General features: G+C 42.0%; 1 protein-coding gene across 1 annotated transcript in view; it reads right to left on the bottom strand.

The window, feature by feature from the left end:
* SLC67A1 (solute carrier family 67 member 1) overlaps window positions 1-15,179 on the bottom strand; it is a 904,035-nt gene that overhangs the window by 821,505 nt on the left and 67,351 nt on the right. Inside the window, exon 3 of the mRNA XM_086957851.1 lies at window positions 11,926-12,023. Coding sequence (XP_086813977.1) covers window positions 11,926-12,023 — 98 coding nt within the window. The remainder of the gene's footprint in view (window positions 1-11,925; window positions 12,024-15,179) is intronic.

The raw sequence follows: 15,179 nt of genomic DNA, 5'->3' as shown, positions 1-15,179 counted from the left end.
AGCTTCTCTTAAAATCTGGATTTTTGCACCCATTTTAGAACGTGATTAGAAATCACCAACATTCATCCTATTTAAAAGACTAGAAGAAAACGTTTCTAGAAATTGCTGGAAAACAGCACATCTCTTTTGCGCACCAATTATCACTTATGATGTTACCAGTTAGATCGGAAACCTATAGCAACACAAACATATCAAAAGAAGAAAACTCTGAGGACTACGGGTCTGCCAGTGATCAGACTGAACGAATATTTGCTTGCTTTAAAAAAAAATATTGCACACCATTGCTGATAGATGGCAAAACATATTTTAGAAAAAACAGATATGAAAGTGTAGGCTACTGAAATATTGGCATTATGTATCTCCCAACAACCACTTACGGCCCGACACGGGTGGGGGGGGAGGTGAGGGGTGTAAAAAGAAATAAAGAAACATACCTTATTCCCAAGTAACTCTCCTTCGTTGTCTTGACTCTCTCCCAGCCATACAGGAAGCACCCAGGCTTTCCATAGCAGATCACAACGCTGCAATGAAGCGTTATGATCGAGACGGCCGGCCAAACATTCATGCGCACTTGGACAGCCAAACCACCCCCTGCTCCTGTGTGAGCAGCCCAGCCCCGCTGAAAAGCTGCTGTAGCAGGAAAAAAATAAAATGATATTAACATCAAGTTATTATCGTTTTATGTTTCATTATTTCACTGCTGCAAAGCAGTGGGGCAACGCTCCTCCATCTTAGCAGAGGAGCAGCCACTGATGACCAATAATGGCAACGTGGCAGACAGTCTCTAGTAAGACACACACTGACAATGAAGTAATGGACGACTGAGTCATTCAGACCTCAGTCAGAGCAGGTTATTTGAGAGAGTGAGACTGACAGTAGTCTGACTGACTGATTCGTCGTCACTAATCTCTTGACTCTGACTCCCCTCTTGGTGCCGGCCTGATGGCTTCGTGGCTGCGTGAGCTGCGGGCCCCTGGCAAACCTCTGCTGCTCTAAAGAAGTAAGCAGCAAGTAGAAGTAAGTAGTAAGTAACTCGCATTCTTTTAATTCCATACTTCATAAGTTCCAAGTTAGTCACAAGGGCATCATTATGATCGTCCCTTAGGGCAGTGGCGAGTGCATGGCTTGCAGTGGGTCCGCTGTCTGCTAAGCGGCGGCCACTGCCCTGAAAACTGTTACAGTCTGACTCTAACAGGGCTGGCTAGGTCCTAATTGGTTCGATGGGGACAGGGCACCCTGAGCGGAAATAAAATGTGGTGTTTGTTAACGAACTCTGGTGTAGTCAGCGTCCCACATGTATTATGCTGCACCGCGAGCACAGCCAGGTCCCCCTCTGGCCTCACTATGGTTGGAACATGGGTCTATACAATAATATGACCACGCCTGAAACCTCAGCATCATACTGGACTCCTCCCTCACCATGACCATACAGATCAAAGCCGTCTCCTCCTTGTGCTACAACACCCTCCACATCCTTCGCAAGACCTTCAAGTGGATCCCCCCTCCAGAATCCAGAAAGACACCCACACACTCATACCTAGCAGACTGGAATATAGAAACACCCTCTACACCCGAATCAACAAATCCCTGCTCCGGAAAATCCAGACCATCCAGAACACAGCTGCCAGACTTGTCCTTGGCATCTCACGACAGGAACACATCACCTAGCACCTTTGAGACCTCCGCTGGCTCCCTGTCAAGAAGAGAGTAACTTTCAAGCTACTCACTCATGCCTACAAATCCTTCCATAACACCAGACAACAATACCTCAATGAAAGAGTCTCTTTTGACGCACCCAAGAGAAACCTCTGCTCCGCTGATGTCGCCCTTACCAAAACCCCACACATATGCAGAGCCAGAACATGTGGAAGAGCCTACTCCTACATCGCAGCAAAGACCTAGAACTAACTCCCGCTCAACATCAGACATTCCCCTACTCAGCAAACCTTTAGGAAGAGCCTCAAAACCAGGCTCTTCGGCCGAATCAGAGCTGCATGACCCCCCCCCCCCAGCGCCTTGAGACCTTCTTGGGCGAGTAGCATGCTTCACAAATCCCTGATTGATTGATTGAATATGCCCCCCATGGTGTACAAGACTCTCCTCACCCCCACACTTTAGTCCTCAGAGTTCCCATTCCAGTGGGCCACTACACACCAGCTGTGTAATTCTGTTCTAACAGCTGGGGTGGATGGCAGATGAATAGGTTCCTTTCAGTGATACAGCCACCCTTACACCACCAAACCTCAGTTCCCTACTCTCCTACATAAATTCTTTTCTTCCACTCTAAGCAATGTTCATAACAACTTTCTAATGCTGATTTTTCTTTCAGTTGCAAATATTCAACTTTTTTCTCCATGTCGAATCTAATTACACTCTATCTGCCTCCCAATAGCAGCAGTGTGTGCCACTGCCTAGGTACAATCAAAGTGTACTTTACTAGCTGTGAATTGAAGCACTCCTGGTCTTGTATCCCCTTTGATCATATGGCATTTTCAACAAACAATAACATCAAATATTGAACATGGCTGAATTAATTCTAAGTCAACATAATGCTCTGTATAACAAGTACAAGTCAGGTGTCAATTTATATTCATGTGAAAGAGTCATGTTTGGGAAACATTGATCAATAGCACAATATGACGTGTATTTCCCTTCTGTCTGAAGTATTTAATAATTATGTGAAATTGTAGTTTATACGCATATGTTAAGCATGCACGATTATTTTGAATGTTAAATTAGGTAAAGGTTAGATTTATTAAAATACTTAACAACGTCATACATTGTGCTAGGATTCAGGAGGTCTCATATACACCAGATAGGAATATTGTAACCACAGCCCCGTAGAGAAATGTGCTTTAAAATGGGTTTCTCCATGTCGTCTTTTCCCTCGTACATGTTTCTTTGTGCTGCGTGCAATTGATTTTGATACAAGCACAGATGAGGGCGCAAAAACAAAGAGTTGTAGAAATCACCCTTGAACACAATCTAGCAATGTTGATCAGCCAATAAATAAATACATTTCGAACGAAATGTGTCTTAAGCTTGTTACCTATATTTTAGCAAAAAGAACAATAAGTGCAAGGGCACAAAATCTGAAGACTGTATAAACACGTTGCAAAATTAGAAATGTGTACTCTATGACTGGCTTCACTCCATTTTCCTTTAGGAAAACGGAGGCAAATGTAATTTGCATGTGTTTTGATATTTCTAAGTGTTAGTATGAGTGAAATGGGGTTGCACTTTTTGACCATGTTTGGCTTCCTTAGGTATCTCCTAATTTGTTGCTTGTGTTTTACTAATGTGAGTGACTATCTTTTCCTCCAGTTCAGTAGTGTACATGAGTGAAAATATTCCATCCCGCCTTCTGGTGGTTATAACTGGTCCGCTCGCGGGGGCGTGGCTTGCGCGCCGGCTGCAGAGGACGTCTTCCCCGTGAGCTCCGCTACGGACTGATCCGCGGATGCCGTGAGGATCCTTCTTGCCGTTTTTTGGACGGTTTTCTTGGTATATGGCAGTGTCGGAAGGTGGACAGCCTACAATGGAGCGCTTTTGCAGCCAATACGAGCGCAATTTCACCGTCAACTCATAACGGTAACTTTCTCTTTCATCGCAACACGAACGGCCGCCATTTTGTGCCGACGTGAATGTTTCTCTTCGCACCTTCTGCAATCCCCCTTCTGTTCCGGCATTAGCTTGTTCTGGACACAATACTATGAGACTGCGCCCTTTACTTACTGACTGCTCAGAGTTTCTTTCCAATTTGTGCAATTTGCCTCTTTCTGTGAGGTAAAAACGGCCGCCATTTTGAATTTCCTGAATGCGACTTTTTCTACTACTACATAAAGCCTGGCATTTTATATTTTATATTAGCATGGTGCTCTACTACCCTGTCCATGTTCTGCTCTTGGTGGATGCCTCCTTTACGATGATGTGTGGCCTTTTGATGTCTTCGCACTGATCAATAGTGCGTTACTTGGCGATTCCTTTTTTCATCGTCCTCTATTTGCCACATTGTGTGCCCCTATCATCTTTGTTGCATCTCCAATCTGGTTCACACTCTATAAGTTTATTGGATAAATATCTTCTTTTGCTATTCTACACCATGGCAAATGTCTCTACTTCGCCGAAGCTGTCGCAAACCGGAACCAAGCCTAAAAGGCCTAAAAATGACCCGCCTTCCCCCATTAACTCTTCGACTAATCCTGTTCTGGATTCCATCCTTGAAGAGGTGCGTGGTCTTCAACCTTTTATGTCTGCTACCAATGCTAAACTTCAGGAAATTGAGGAACGCTGGGTAGTTATGGAAAACAAAGTTTTGAACTTAGAACAACGTGTGAGCGATGTCCAGGACCTCTCAACTCGGATTCCATTATTGGAACAAGAAATCCACAAGCTCAAACTTCACACCGAGGATTTGGAAAATCGCAATAGACGAAATAACCTACGCGTTTATGGTGTTCCGGAAAATTTGGAAGGGGCTGACATGGTCTCTTTTATTCGGAAATTTCTCCAGGAACTTTTGGAACTCCAACCATCGACACATCCTCTCAACATTCAACGAGCACACTGTCTTGGCCGCCTCAACTCCAATGCCTCCAAACCACGTGGCATCATCATGTTATTCTTGGAGTTCACAGAGTTAATGGCCGTATTGAAGGCTGCCAGGGCCAAACGTCGTCTCCAGTGGTCTGGTCATAACATTTTCATCTCCCAGGATCTCTCTTCTGCTACCAATGCTCGGCGTAAAGAATTCCTGAACCTTCGTCCCATGATGAGACAGCTCAACATTCAATATGGGATTCTACATCCCTGCTTCTGCAAGATCACACATAATGGTCATACCAAGTCCTATGATGATCCACAGAAACTTCGCGATTATCTGCTAAGTGTCTCGCCTTCCACTATGAACACTGCCAGCTAATGCTCTTATGTCTTTCTTTGTTCTCTCTCTTTTTACAACCATTATCCTATTCTATCTATCCTCTCTTACTTTATCTCCCTCCTCTAACTTCGTCTGATACTCACCTCACATCCTTGTGTTTTTCCTTTTCATACTGTCCGTACCCTGTGTGCTCGTGGGACATGACCTTTCTCTAGTGTACCCTCGTCTCACATGCTTTGGTTACTCTCTTTCTCTCAGATCAAGCCTTCGTGCCTTGATCTGTTCCCTCTTTTTCTTTCTATATTTACGTACCTTTCTTCTCTTTCTCTCTCCTCTCTTTCTCTTTCCTTTCTTCTTCCTAAGTGGTCTCTGCTGTTTTCTCTATTTGTCCGATTGTTAATACCACATTTTTTGATTCTTGTTGCCTTCCTTAAGATGAGCGTCCTACGAATCCACTGTTTCGCTGTTATTTTTTGTCTCCCCTTCTGTAGTGATCTCCTTGCCATGTGCCGCCTCCATTTGTCGCCCATCCTCTCCTCCTCCCATCATGTGTAATTTTGTCTCTTGGAATGTTCGAGGTCTTGGTCACCCTGTCAAGCGTCAGAAGGTATTGTCACACTTAACCAAATTCCATTCACAGGTTGTTTTCCTTCAGGAAACGCATTGCTCTGATGTTGAATCGCTTAAGCTCAAAAGACATTGGGTGGGTCAAGTTGTGTTTTCTCCTGCTGTTCAAAAAAAAGGAGGAGTTGCTATATTGTTCCATAAAGCTTTAAATGTTCAAATTATTTCCTCTCAAAATGATGCTGAAGGTCGTTGGGCAATGGCAAAGGTTGTTATACACAACAAGACAATGGTCTTATTGAATATATATGGCCCTGTTCGCCCAGACCCCCAATTTTGGAAAGACATCAAACTGCTCATTGCATCCATAGATTGCCCTGATTTTATAGTAGCTGGTGATTTTAACCAATGGTTAGACCCTTTTTCAGACCGGCTGTCTTCGAGTAAGTTTCAACCTGACAAATCTCATAAGAGTTTTCAGTCTGCCATTGCCTCACGTCCTTTGTATGATTCGTGGAAAGTGTGTAACCCTGATCTATTAGAATATACTTTTTTTTCGAATGTTCATCACACACGTTCAAGAATTGATTATATTATGATTAGTAAGTCTCTCCTTCCCTCCATTCAAAAATCTGTTATTGGCTCTATTTTTATCTCCGACCATGCTCCTGTATACACTACCCTTGATCTTTCCCTTAGCCCCTCTAAATTCAGTCGCTGGAAATTTAATTCTTTTCTTTTATCTGATGCCACTTTTATGAAAAAATGTACTGAGTTTTTTAATGAATACTTTTCCTTTAATAACCCCGCTGATACCTCCATCCCTAACACCTGGGATGCTTTCAAAAATTCTTTCCGAGCTTTTACAATATCCTATGTTTCCACCAAAAAGAAGCTCAATAAGCAAAAGTATGAAGATCAGCTTAAACAGATTAAAACTCTCGAACATATATATTTTACCTCCAAATCCTCTTCTACCCTTCAAGACTTAATTCTTGCCAAAACAGCACTTAATAAAATTAACACTAATGAAGCCTGCCACACCCTCCTTAAAATAAAATCTAAATTTCATGGGGGCCAGAACAAAGCAGGGAAAATGTTGGCCAATTATTTGAAAGTCAAGTCTGAACGCAAAGCTGTCGGCCCAGTTTTTAATGATTCTCTCAATAAACGGGTTCATTCCGATGAAGACATTGCTGAAGTATTTCACAACTATTACCAAGCCCTGTATACAGATGATACACACCCCTCTGATGCAAACTTAACAACATTTTTTGAAGGTCTTCCCTCGCCTCCTTCCCTCCCCGTTGATTTTTCCCACTTGGAACGTGAAATTACTCTCCAAGAAATTACCACGGCCATTCGTTCTCTCAAAAAATCAAATGCCCCTGGCCCCGATGGTCTGCCTGTTGAATTTTACTCCTCCTTCCATTCCTTTTTTGCCCCTAAACTCCTTCAATTATTTAATTCTTTTATTTTGGAGGCTAAAGCCTCTGGGTCCTTTTTGGATGCTCTCATTGTAATTATCCCTAAACCTGATAAAGATCACTCCCAATGTAAAAATTACCGCCCCATATCTTTAATCAATTATGATTGTAAAATTTTTGCTAAAATCCTTGGCTCTCGCCTTGACTCCATTATCCCTCGCTTAATCAACACTGACCAGGTGGGTTTTGTTAAGGGTAGACTCGCTGCTGATAATGCTCATCTTTTTTCCAATGTCCTTGCTCACAGTAAAAATGTCCCCACCCCGTTGGCAGCCCTTTCGTTGGATGCTGAAAAAGCTTTCGACCGTATTAATTGGCAATATATGTTCCGTACCCTTCATTGGTTTGGTTTCGGCCCAAATTTTATATCCTTGGTTAGGCTCCTTTATTCATCCCCCCGTGCCAGTATTTTTGTTAACAACCAATTTTCTAGATTCTTTTCTTTGTCCAGAGGCACAAGACAAGGTTGTCCCCTTTCCCCTTTATTATTTATTTTATGTCTTGAGCCCTTTCTACAGCGAATTCGTTCCAACCCTGATATTACTGGTATAAAATTTTCCTCTGTTGATGTTAAATTATCAGCGTATGCTGATGATGTCCTCATTTACATGTCTAATCCCGAATCTTCCCTTCCACCCTTTTTGCATGAAGTTCAGTTGTATTCCTCCATATCAGGTTATAAGCTTAATTTATCTAAAACGGAAGTTCTACCCCTTAACTCGCTGTGCTTCCAATACATGTTTAGTGATACTGATTTTGCATGGTGCCCATCAAAAGTTAAGTACCTTGGTATATGGTTCTCTTCCTCTCTGAAAGACACCCTTAAATTAACCTTTGATTCATTAACTAGTAAAATTCAATCCCTTCTGCAAATTTGGTCCCCCTTATTTCTATCCTGGTGGGGTAGACTGGACACCATCAAAATGAGGATTACCCCACATGTTTTATATACTGTTTCTATGCTCCCTTTCAAAATTCCCAAATCCTATTTTTCACGTATTAATTCTGTATGTACAAAATTTTTGTGGAATAATAAACATCCCCGTATTGGTTTACCTAAGTTGATCCGTCCTAAAAATGAAGGTGGTGTTCGGTTTCCTGATTTTGGCTCTTACCATTCGGCCTTTTTGATCAAACAATCCTTCTCCTTGGCTTACAACTTCCTAGATACTCCTGTCCCTAAGTGGGTTCTTTTGGAACGCTCTCTTTTAAAAGATTTCTCCTTTCAGCATATTACTTTTATGTCAAATTGTACTTTTATATCCAAATATCCTATTTTGAAGTACTCCCAATCCCTGTTGCAAAATGTTTTTTCCTCTAATCTTTCCCCTCTGCAATGTTTTTTATCCTCTGTAGTTTGGTATAACAAATTCCTTAGATATAAAGGTAAATCGTTCTATTTTATACATTGGAAAGAAAAGGATATACTGTTTGTACATCCATTTTTCCTTGATTCCTCTCTTCTTTCCTTTCTAGTATTGCAAACCATGTTTAATTTACCTTCCTCATTTTTCTCTGAATATTCTATTATAACATCTGCTATTCAATCTCACTTATCCTCTCTACCTTTTTCCTCCGACTCTTTTTCTTCCTTCACTCCTGTCACTCCACTTTATCCTCTTTTTTCTACTCAACTCCCTAAGGCTGCTCTTGTATATTCACTTTTACTGTCCAATTCTTCTGTTCGATCTAAATCTAAAGTAGAGACTGCTTGGGAGAATGATCTGGATGTCTCCCTTGACATTGTAATGTGGGATCGTTTATGGTCCAGGATTTTCAAAGTCTCTGTTGCTGCACGCATTACTCAATCCTTACTTTTTTTACATCATAGAGTTGTTATTACCCCAGTTACTATTCATAAATTTTCTCCAACCTCTTCTCCTTTATGTTGGTCCTTTTCCCAAGTTACAGGCACTCTACACCACCAACTTTACGAATGTTCCCCTGTTTTCTCCTTTTGGACTGATGTTTGGTCTATATGTATGAAAATGTTATCTATTTCCTCCACATTATCTTTTTTACGCATATTTTTAGGTTCTTTATCTGAAGATATTAATATTGTTACACCCTCTTCTGCTAAATTGTTAGACCTATTTATTGCTCTTGCATTTAAGGTTATTTTATCGTGTTGGAAAGACAATTCACAACTCTCGGTCCACACATGGTGGAATTATATTTGTGATGAACACAGAATTTCTATTGCTTCCTCTACCTCTGTTCCTCTGAAAATTAAATCCGATCTGCTATGGCTTCCCTTCACTTCCTACCTTTCCTCTAATCCTTCTCCCTTACCGCGTGCTCCTCATCCCTCAGGATCCCTCTAGTTACCTACCCTTTCTCCTCTTTTTCTTCTCTACTCTTTTCTTCTCTTCTGCTGTCCTCTTTTCTCTCTCTTTCCCTCTTTCCTTTCTCTACTTCTTTCTACCCTTCTTTTCCATATATAAATTCCTCTGGACTATGTCATTTATCATTATATTCATATGTACTTTTTTCTAATTTTTCATGACATGCTTTTTTGTATTACTTTTCAATGCTTAATAAAAATTTCTTAAACAAAAAAAATAACTGGTCCGCTCGCATAACAGGAAAAAGCTAAGATTTGGTCCTGTGGTCACAAAAACCTGGGGATAACATGTGGATTTCACATGAAGTTTAGCTGGGTTTAATGAACCTCATATAACCCTTCTGATGGTGAAAACTTGATAAGAGCACATCATCAGGATTACCTCCACTGGTGACACTTGCGGGACAGCACCTTCTGTACTTCTTCAAGGCAGTGCACATCACAGCTGTGTTAATATTAGCCCATTCGCAGTGAGATGCTTGCATTTGAAAGACACTGCCATCTCACCCTAGTGGGGTTATCCTGCGGCTGCGTACACCAGGGGTCTCCAACCTTGTCTGTAGTGAGAGCTACTTCTGAGCAGTGAAAATCATTGTGGGCTACTGAAGGCCAAGCCCCTTGCGCAGTGTTAGACACCCCCACACCAAGATTAATTGACTTTACGCCTAATGTCCAGAGAGCCAGATATTACGGGTTCAATAAAATACTTTGACTAGGGGGAACTATGACAGGGTTGCCACGTGTGTCCATAATCACGTGGTCTGTAGGGATGTATGAACATGTGTGTATGAAAATGTGATAGCACCAAGTCAAAGCCCATGCAATGTCACTTCCTTTGATTTCATGGATGTCCAAAGGGCAGGTGTCACTTCCTGTGATATATCCAGGTCAAAGTTAGTGTAGTCACTTCGTGTGACATAATCATGGTGGATCAAAGGGCATGTAATGTCACTTCTCATGATGTCATCAGGTCATAGCTCACGTGATGTCACTTCCTGAGCCATCAGGTGGGGGGTCACATGGAATGGGATCTCACTTCAGCTACCCCAGGCATTTTGATGACTCGACGTCCATGCATATAATCTGCTTTCAGTAGATTATCTATACTACTATTATAAAGAGAGAACTGTGTCCTTTGAGCCAGGTAAACTCGAAAAGTACACCACCAATCCAAACACCCAATACATGTTTGAAAACGTCAGGGCAAGCAGAAGGACATAGGCTATATAAATACAAAATATATATCTCAGAAGGGAAACGTAATTTTTAAGGGAAAGTAGTCCCTTAGAAGTAGCGCCAGCTAACGACGTGCGTGCTGATGCGTGCTGACATCACGGGGGAGTGCGGAAGCCGGAAGCAACACCCTGCAAGGAGCGGACAGGAGAAAGGAAGCGACACCCTTCAAGGTCCGTAACGCCTAGAGGAGCGTCGACATGCCCAGGGGAGTGCAGAGTAAGAGCGGACAGGAGAGTCGGCAGTAGCGGCCAGGACCAAGAAAACGAGCGCGGAGAAACAGCGGAAGCGACACCCTCCAAGGTCCGGAGCGAGTAGAGGAGCGTCGACATGCCCAGGGGAGCACAGAGTAAGAGCGGACAGGAGAGTCGGCAGAAGCGGCCAGGACCAAGAAAACGAGCGCGGAGAACCAGCGGACACGAGCGTGGGCAGAAGCGGCCAGGACCAACAAAACGGCAGCAAGGAAACACTGTAACTACGCTCTGCTGCTTCCGGCCGCTCTGCTGTGCCTCTCCTGCTGCGATGCTGCCCCCAGCCCACTTCTGCCCCGGGCAACGCCGGGGCGGGCTGCTAGTATAACGGTAAAACAGGGACCTGAAATCTAGAGAACAATAATTGGTCTTCCTGACTGTTTAGTCCTTGCTGTATTTCTTTAACGTGTTTTGAGAAAAAACATTTCACATTTTGAAATGTTTTTCTTTTTACATTTGTTGAGCTGGTTTCATTCAGGAAATTCTACAATACTCGGTAGTATGCTGAAAATACCCAACCACTACTTAAGTGAAAACGACGTCCCAGCCACCTTAAGGCTTTGATCTCATTATTGGAAGGTCTGATCATATGAATATCAGTATTATATAGTAACACTGATGTCGGCATGTAATGCCACACTCTTTAGGGACCGATAGGAGATTGACTCTAGTAACACTGTAATGCAGCATTACAGAATAGGAAACACCGGGTGCCTCTTAATGGAAGTTTTAGTGGCACCAATAAGCCTCACGTGTCCTTCCCAACTTGCGGTGAGTACAGCACCATCAACTATAACAAGATGTGTTTCTTGTCCTCCACTTTTCACCTAAAAATATGATAACAGCAAACATGAACATTTAAAAGGGTGAACTGTATTTTTAAAACATTCTATAAACAAATTATCCTAGACTCTGCTTAGGACAAGCATTATAAGGCCGCAACCCTTCCTTCGCAAACATAGGTTTCATATGTACAAAGGCTTTTGGGCATTATAAAACTATTTGTGTAGCTGACAATGACTCTTGCGACATGCCATGCCTCGTTTTAAGTTTTAATCACTCAATTTGGTTATTTGATAACCAATTTTGTCTTTCAATTCAGTTTTCGAAAATGATATTCGAATCTCCCCTTGAGGAACACCTGTACATTTATATTTTGGTTACCTGCCAAATACAGGACCTCCAATGAGTTGAAGAACACCAAATGTTGTCTGAAGACTGCCAAAACCAACGGAATCTAAACCAAGATTCTTCGCCAGGTACTAAAGACAAAAAAAAAATACAGTTGTTGTCAAGGAATCATTATTTCATACAACGGGCCCAGAACACTTACATTTACACCAGTGAAAGGCAGTTTTGCACTGATATTTACAGGAAACAATCATGGCAAAAATGTAATATTTACTGTCCAACTGGCGCAAAATGATTTCTTTTTTGCACGTGGCAGTCTGTGGGAATATCATCTTTACAATGCTAAGTTAGTGTAAATGCTGTTTTTACACTGGATGACCAGTACAGATGTTGGTTCCAGAACAGCCCTGCACTGGTGCACATGTGTGTAATCAGGACACAGTGCCTATGTCACAAGCACTAACAAAATGTGTACAGAATAGCGAAGTTCAACATAAATGTAATTTCCAGCAAAAATAACTATTGCCATTTAATCTAAGTGGAAATAGTATTTGAAAACGTTTTTTGTAGAAGCCTCACAAAATGCAAAACAATTTGAAAACGATACCTGTTGCACAAGGACACCCAGAACCATGTGTGCACCAATCACCTTCACAATACTGCTTTGCAAAGATCCTCTATTTTTATAAGGACAGCCCTGATTATTAAACGAGTGGAGCAGAATCCCCAGGTAGGAAACAGATCCGCACTGACCACAACTGGCCCTGTGTTTCTGCTCCTGGGTTTTCTGGGTGCTGGGGCAACAGGCTGCGTCGGCCTCACACAATCCTGCTTTCCCCTTTTCAACTCGCTGAACTCCCCCACGGCTCTGCTTTTCAAACATACGGCCAGATTCATGAAAGACCCGTTTTGCGAGTCTGAAATAGCGATTCATAAGGAATCGCTATTACAGACTCGCAAAACGTGATTCATGTAGGAAACGCAAAATTAAATGTGATTCCTACAGATTCCTTATTTGAGATTTGCCAAAAGGCCCATAGGAATGAATGGGGAGTATTCCTTATTTGCGATTAGCAATTTGCTAATCGCAAATAAGATAGCGATTTGAAGGGTGCCAGGGGTGTCCAAAGGACACCCTGTAGCACCCCTTAAATGCACATTTCAACAGGTGTTGCGCACACACATGTCCTAAGGACATGTGTGTGTGTAACATGCAACTTAGAAAAATGCTTTTAAAAGCATTTTTCTACGTTTTCGCTATTTACCACGAGGTTTGACCTCGCGGTAAATAGCGGCCGAAATTTGCGAATTCGCATTTTTAAAATGTTTCAAGAATAGCATTTAAGGAATCTCTAATAGAGATTCCTTAAATGCTATTCCTCGCAAATTTGCGAGTTTTTAAATAGCGATTTTTGCATTTGGGATGATGAATCCCAAATGCAAAAATTCCACTCGCAAAGGGCCAGATTCTCAGAATCTGGCCCTTTGCGAGCGCAAATATGATTGATGAATCAGGCTGATAGTGTTTAATCTGTTTGTACAGTATTGGGGGTATTGATTGGATCTTTCTGGTTTAACGCCCTATCGAAATCTGACCACCACTTTTTGTTTCAAATCTGTTTATTGAATATAAGTTGAACAGGGAAAAAGATGAGGAGAAACAAAGCAAGGCGCATCACAAATAGCATCCTGTTATAATAACAAGCATTGGCAATGCAATAGGCCTCGCATTAAGAAAGTTTGAGCTATTGGTATTGTAAATGACACATTTTGTATTTATGTGTTGGTTTTGAAAATAGCGAAATTAATGGCTTTGTCATTTACAAAGCCAATAGTTTTAACTTTTGCAAATGTGACACCTGTAGAATTTGTAATGCAATATGTGTTGTATTTACGTGACTTAGATGTATTGATATTACAAATAACCATGGCTTTTAATTTTTTTTAAATAATTAATACTTAAATAAAATTTATTGTAATTTATAATGGCAATAGCTTAATCTTTTGTAAATAACTTGTGTTATTTTATTGTGACGAAAATCCAAGAGCAGAAGGGAAATATTAACATCTTTTTGTGACATTTGTATTAAAGCTTGAAACATTGAGAGAACATATTTGAACCAGTTGTTGTTGAATGGTTGCACAGATTGATGCTGTGGTGGCGCTGAGTGATGTGGTGGCAACAAGTGATGTTGTAGTGGTGACAATTGATGCTGTGGCGACAAGTGATGCTATGGCGTTCAGTGATGCTGTGGTAGCGCATAGTGATGTTGTGGTGCCCCTGAGTGATGCTGTGGTGCCCCTGAGTGATGCTGTAGTTGTGCGATAGATAGAGTGAGGGCGATAGATAGCTAGAGGGAGGGGGAAAGATAGAGTGAGGGCAATAGATAGCTAGAGGGAGGGGAAAAGATAGATAGAGTGAGGGCGATAGATAGAGTGAGGGCGAACGATCTATAGAGTGAGGGCGATAGAGTGAGGGCGACAGATAGAGTGAGGACGATAGATATAGTGAGGGCGATAGATTTGTAGGTGTTGTTGGATGGTGAAGGTGATCATGATGGCTTGCCTGCGTTAATACTGTACAAAAATGTTTGGGGGGGTGCTAAAGTGATGATAGGTGGTTTATAGATGAGGAAGAAGAAACAAATGAACGATGAAGTGGAGTGACATCTTACTAGCTAGGATTCGCTTTCGCTCATGAAGTGCTTGGTGTGAGATATTTGTAAAGCTTACTTGTGGATGACTGCAAGGTCATCTCCAATCTTCCTGATACAATCTGTGTTGATGATCCTGTATTCTGGTGGTATTGGTTCCTGGCACAGGAGTGCAGAATTTCCAGCAAGCCAAGTTACTTAGATGAAAGTGAGGTCTCCTGCTGACTATGATAGTAAGGCAAATACGTTGTGGAGGTACTTGTTCATAGATCTTGCATTAAAGAGCAGACAGTTTAGCTGCTGGGTAATTGTCCTCTTGTTGTAATGATGTATCGAGAATATTGGACCGAGTAGCTGTAGAAGGAGGAGAGAGCGCTGAGAGTGCATGTCACTGTCTGTAACCTAAAGCAGGACAGGTGTGTGGATGTGTGAGTTGGATTATCCAGGTGTAGGAGGAGGAGAGAGAGAGCATGAGGGGATATGTAGGGATAAAGAGCAGGTCTGTGGGTCACGGAATCCGGGGGCAGGAGGAGGATTTGCTTTGGGTGACTGGGAAGGAGTCAAAGAGTGGGCTGCTATTGTTGAAGGCAGAGGTAGGATAGCTGAGCAGGTTTGTAGATGAAAGGACGCATG

This window comes from Lissotriton vulgaris, chromosome 2_1 (assembly GCF_964263255.1).
Source record: "Lissotriton vulgaris chromosome 2_1, aLisVul1.2, whole genome shotgun sequence".
Lineage (NCBI taxonomy): Eukaryota > Metazoa > Chordata > Amphibia > Caudata > Salamandridae > Lissotriton > Lissotriton vulgaris.
The sequence above is the reverse complement of the archived record's forward strand: the minus strand, read 5'-3'. Positions and strand labels throughout refer to the sequence as shown.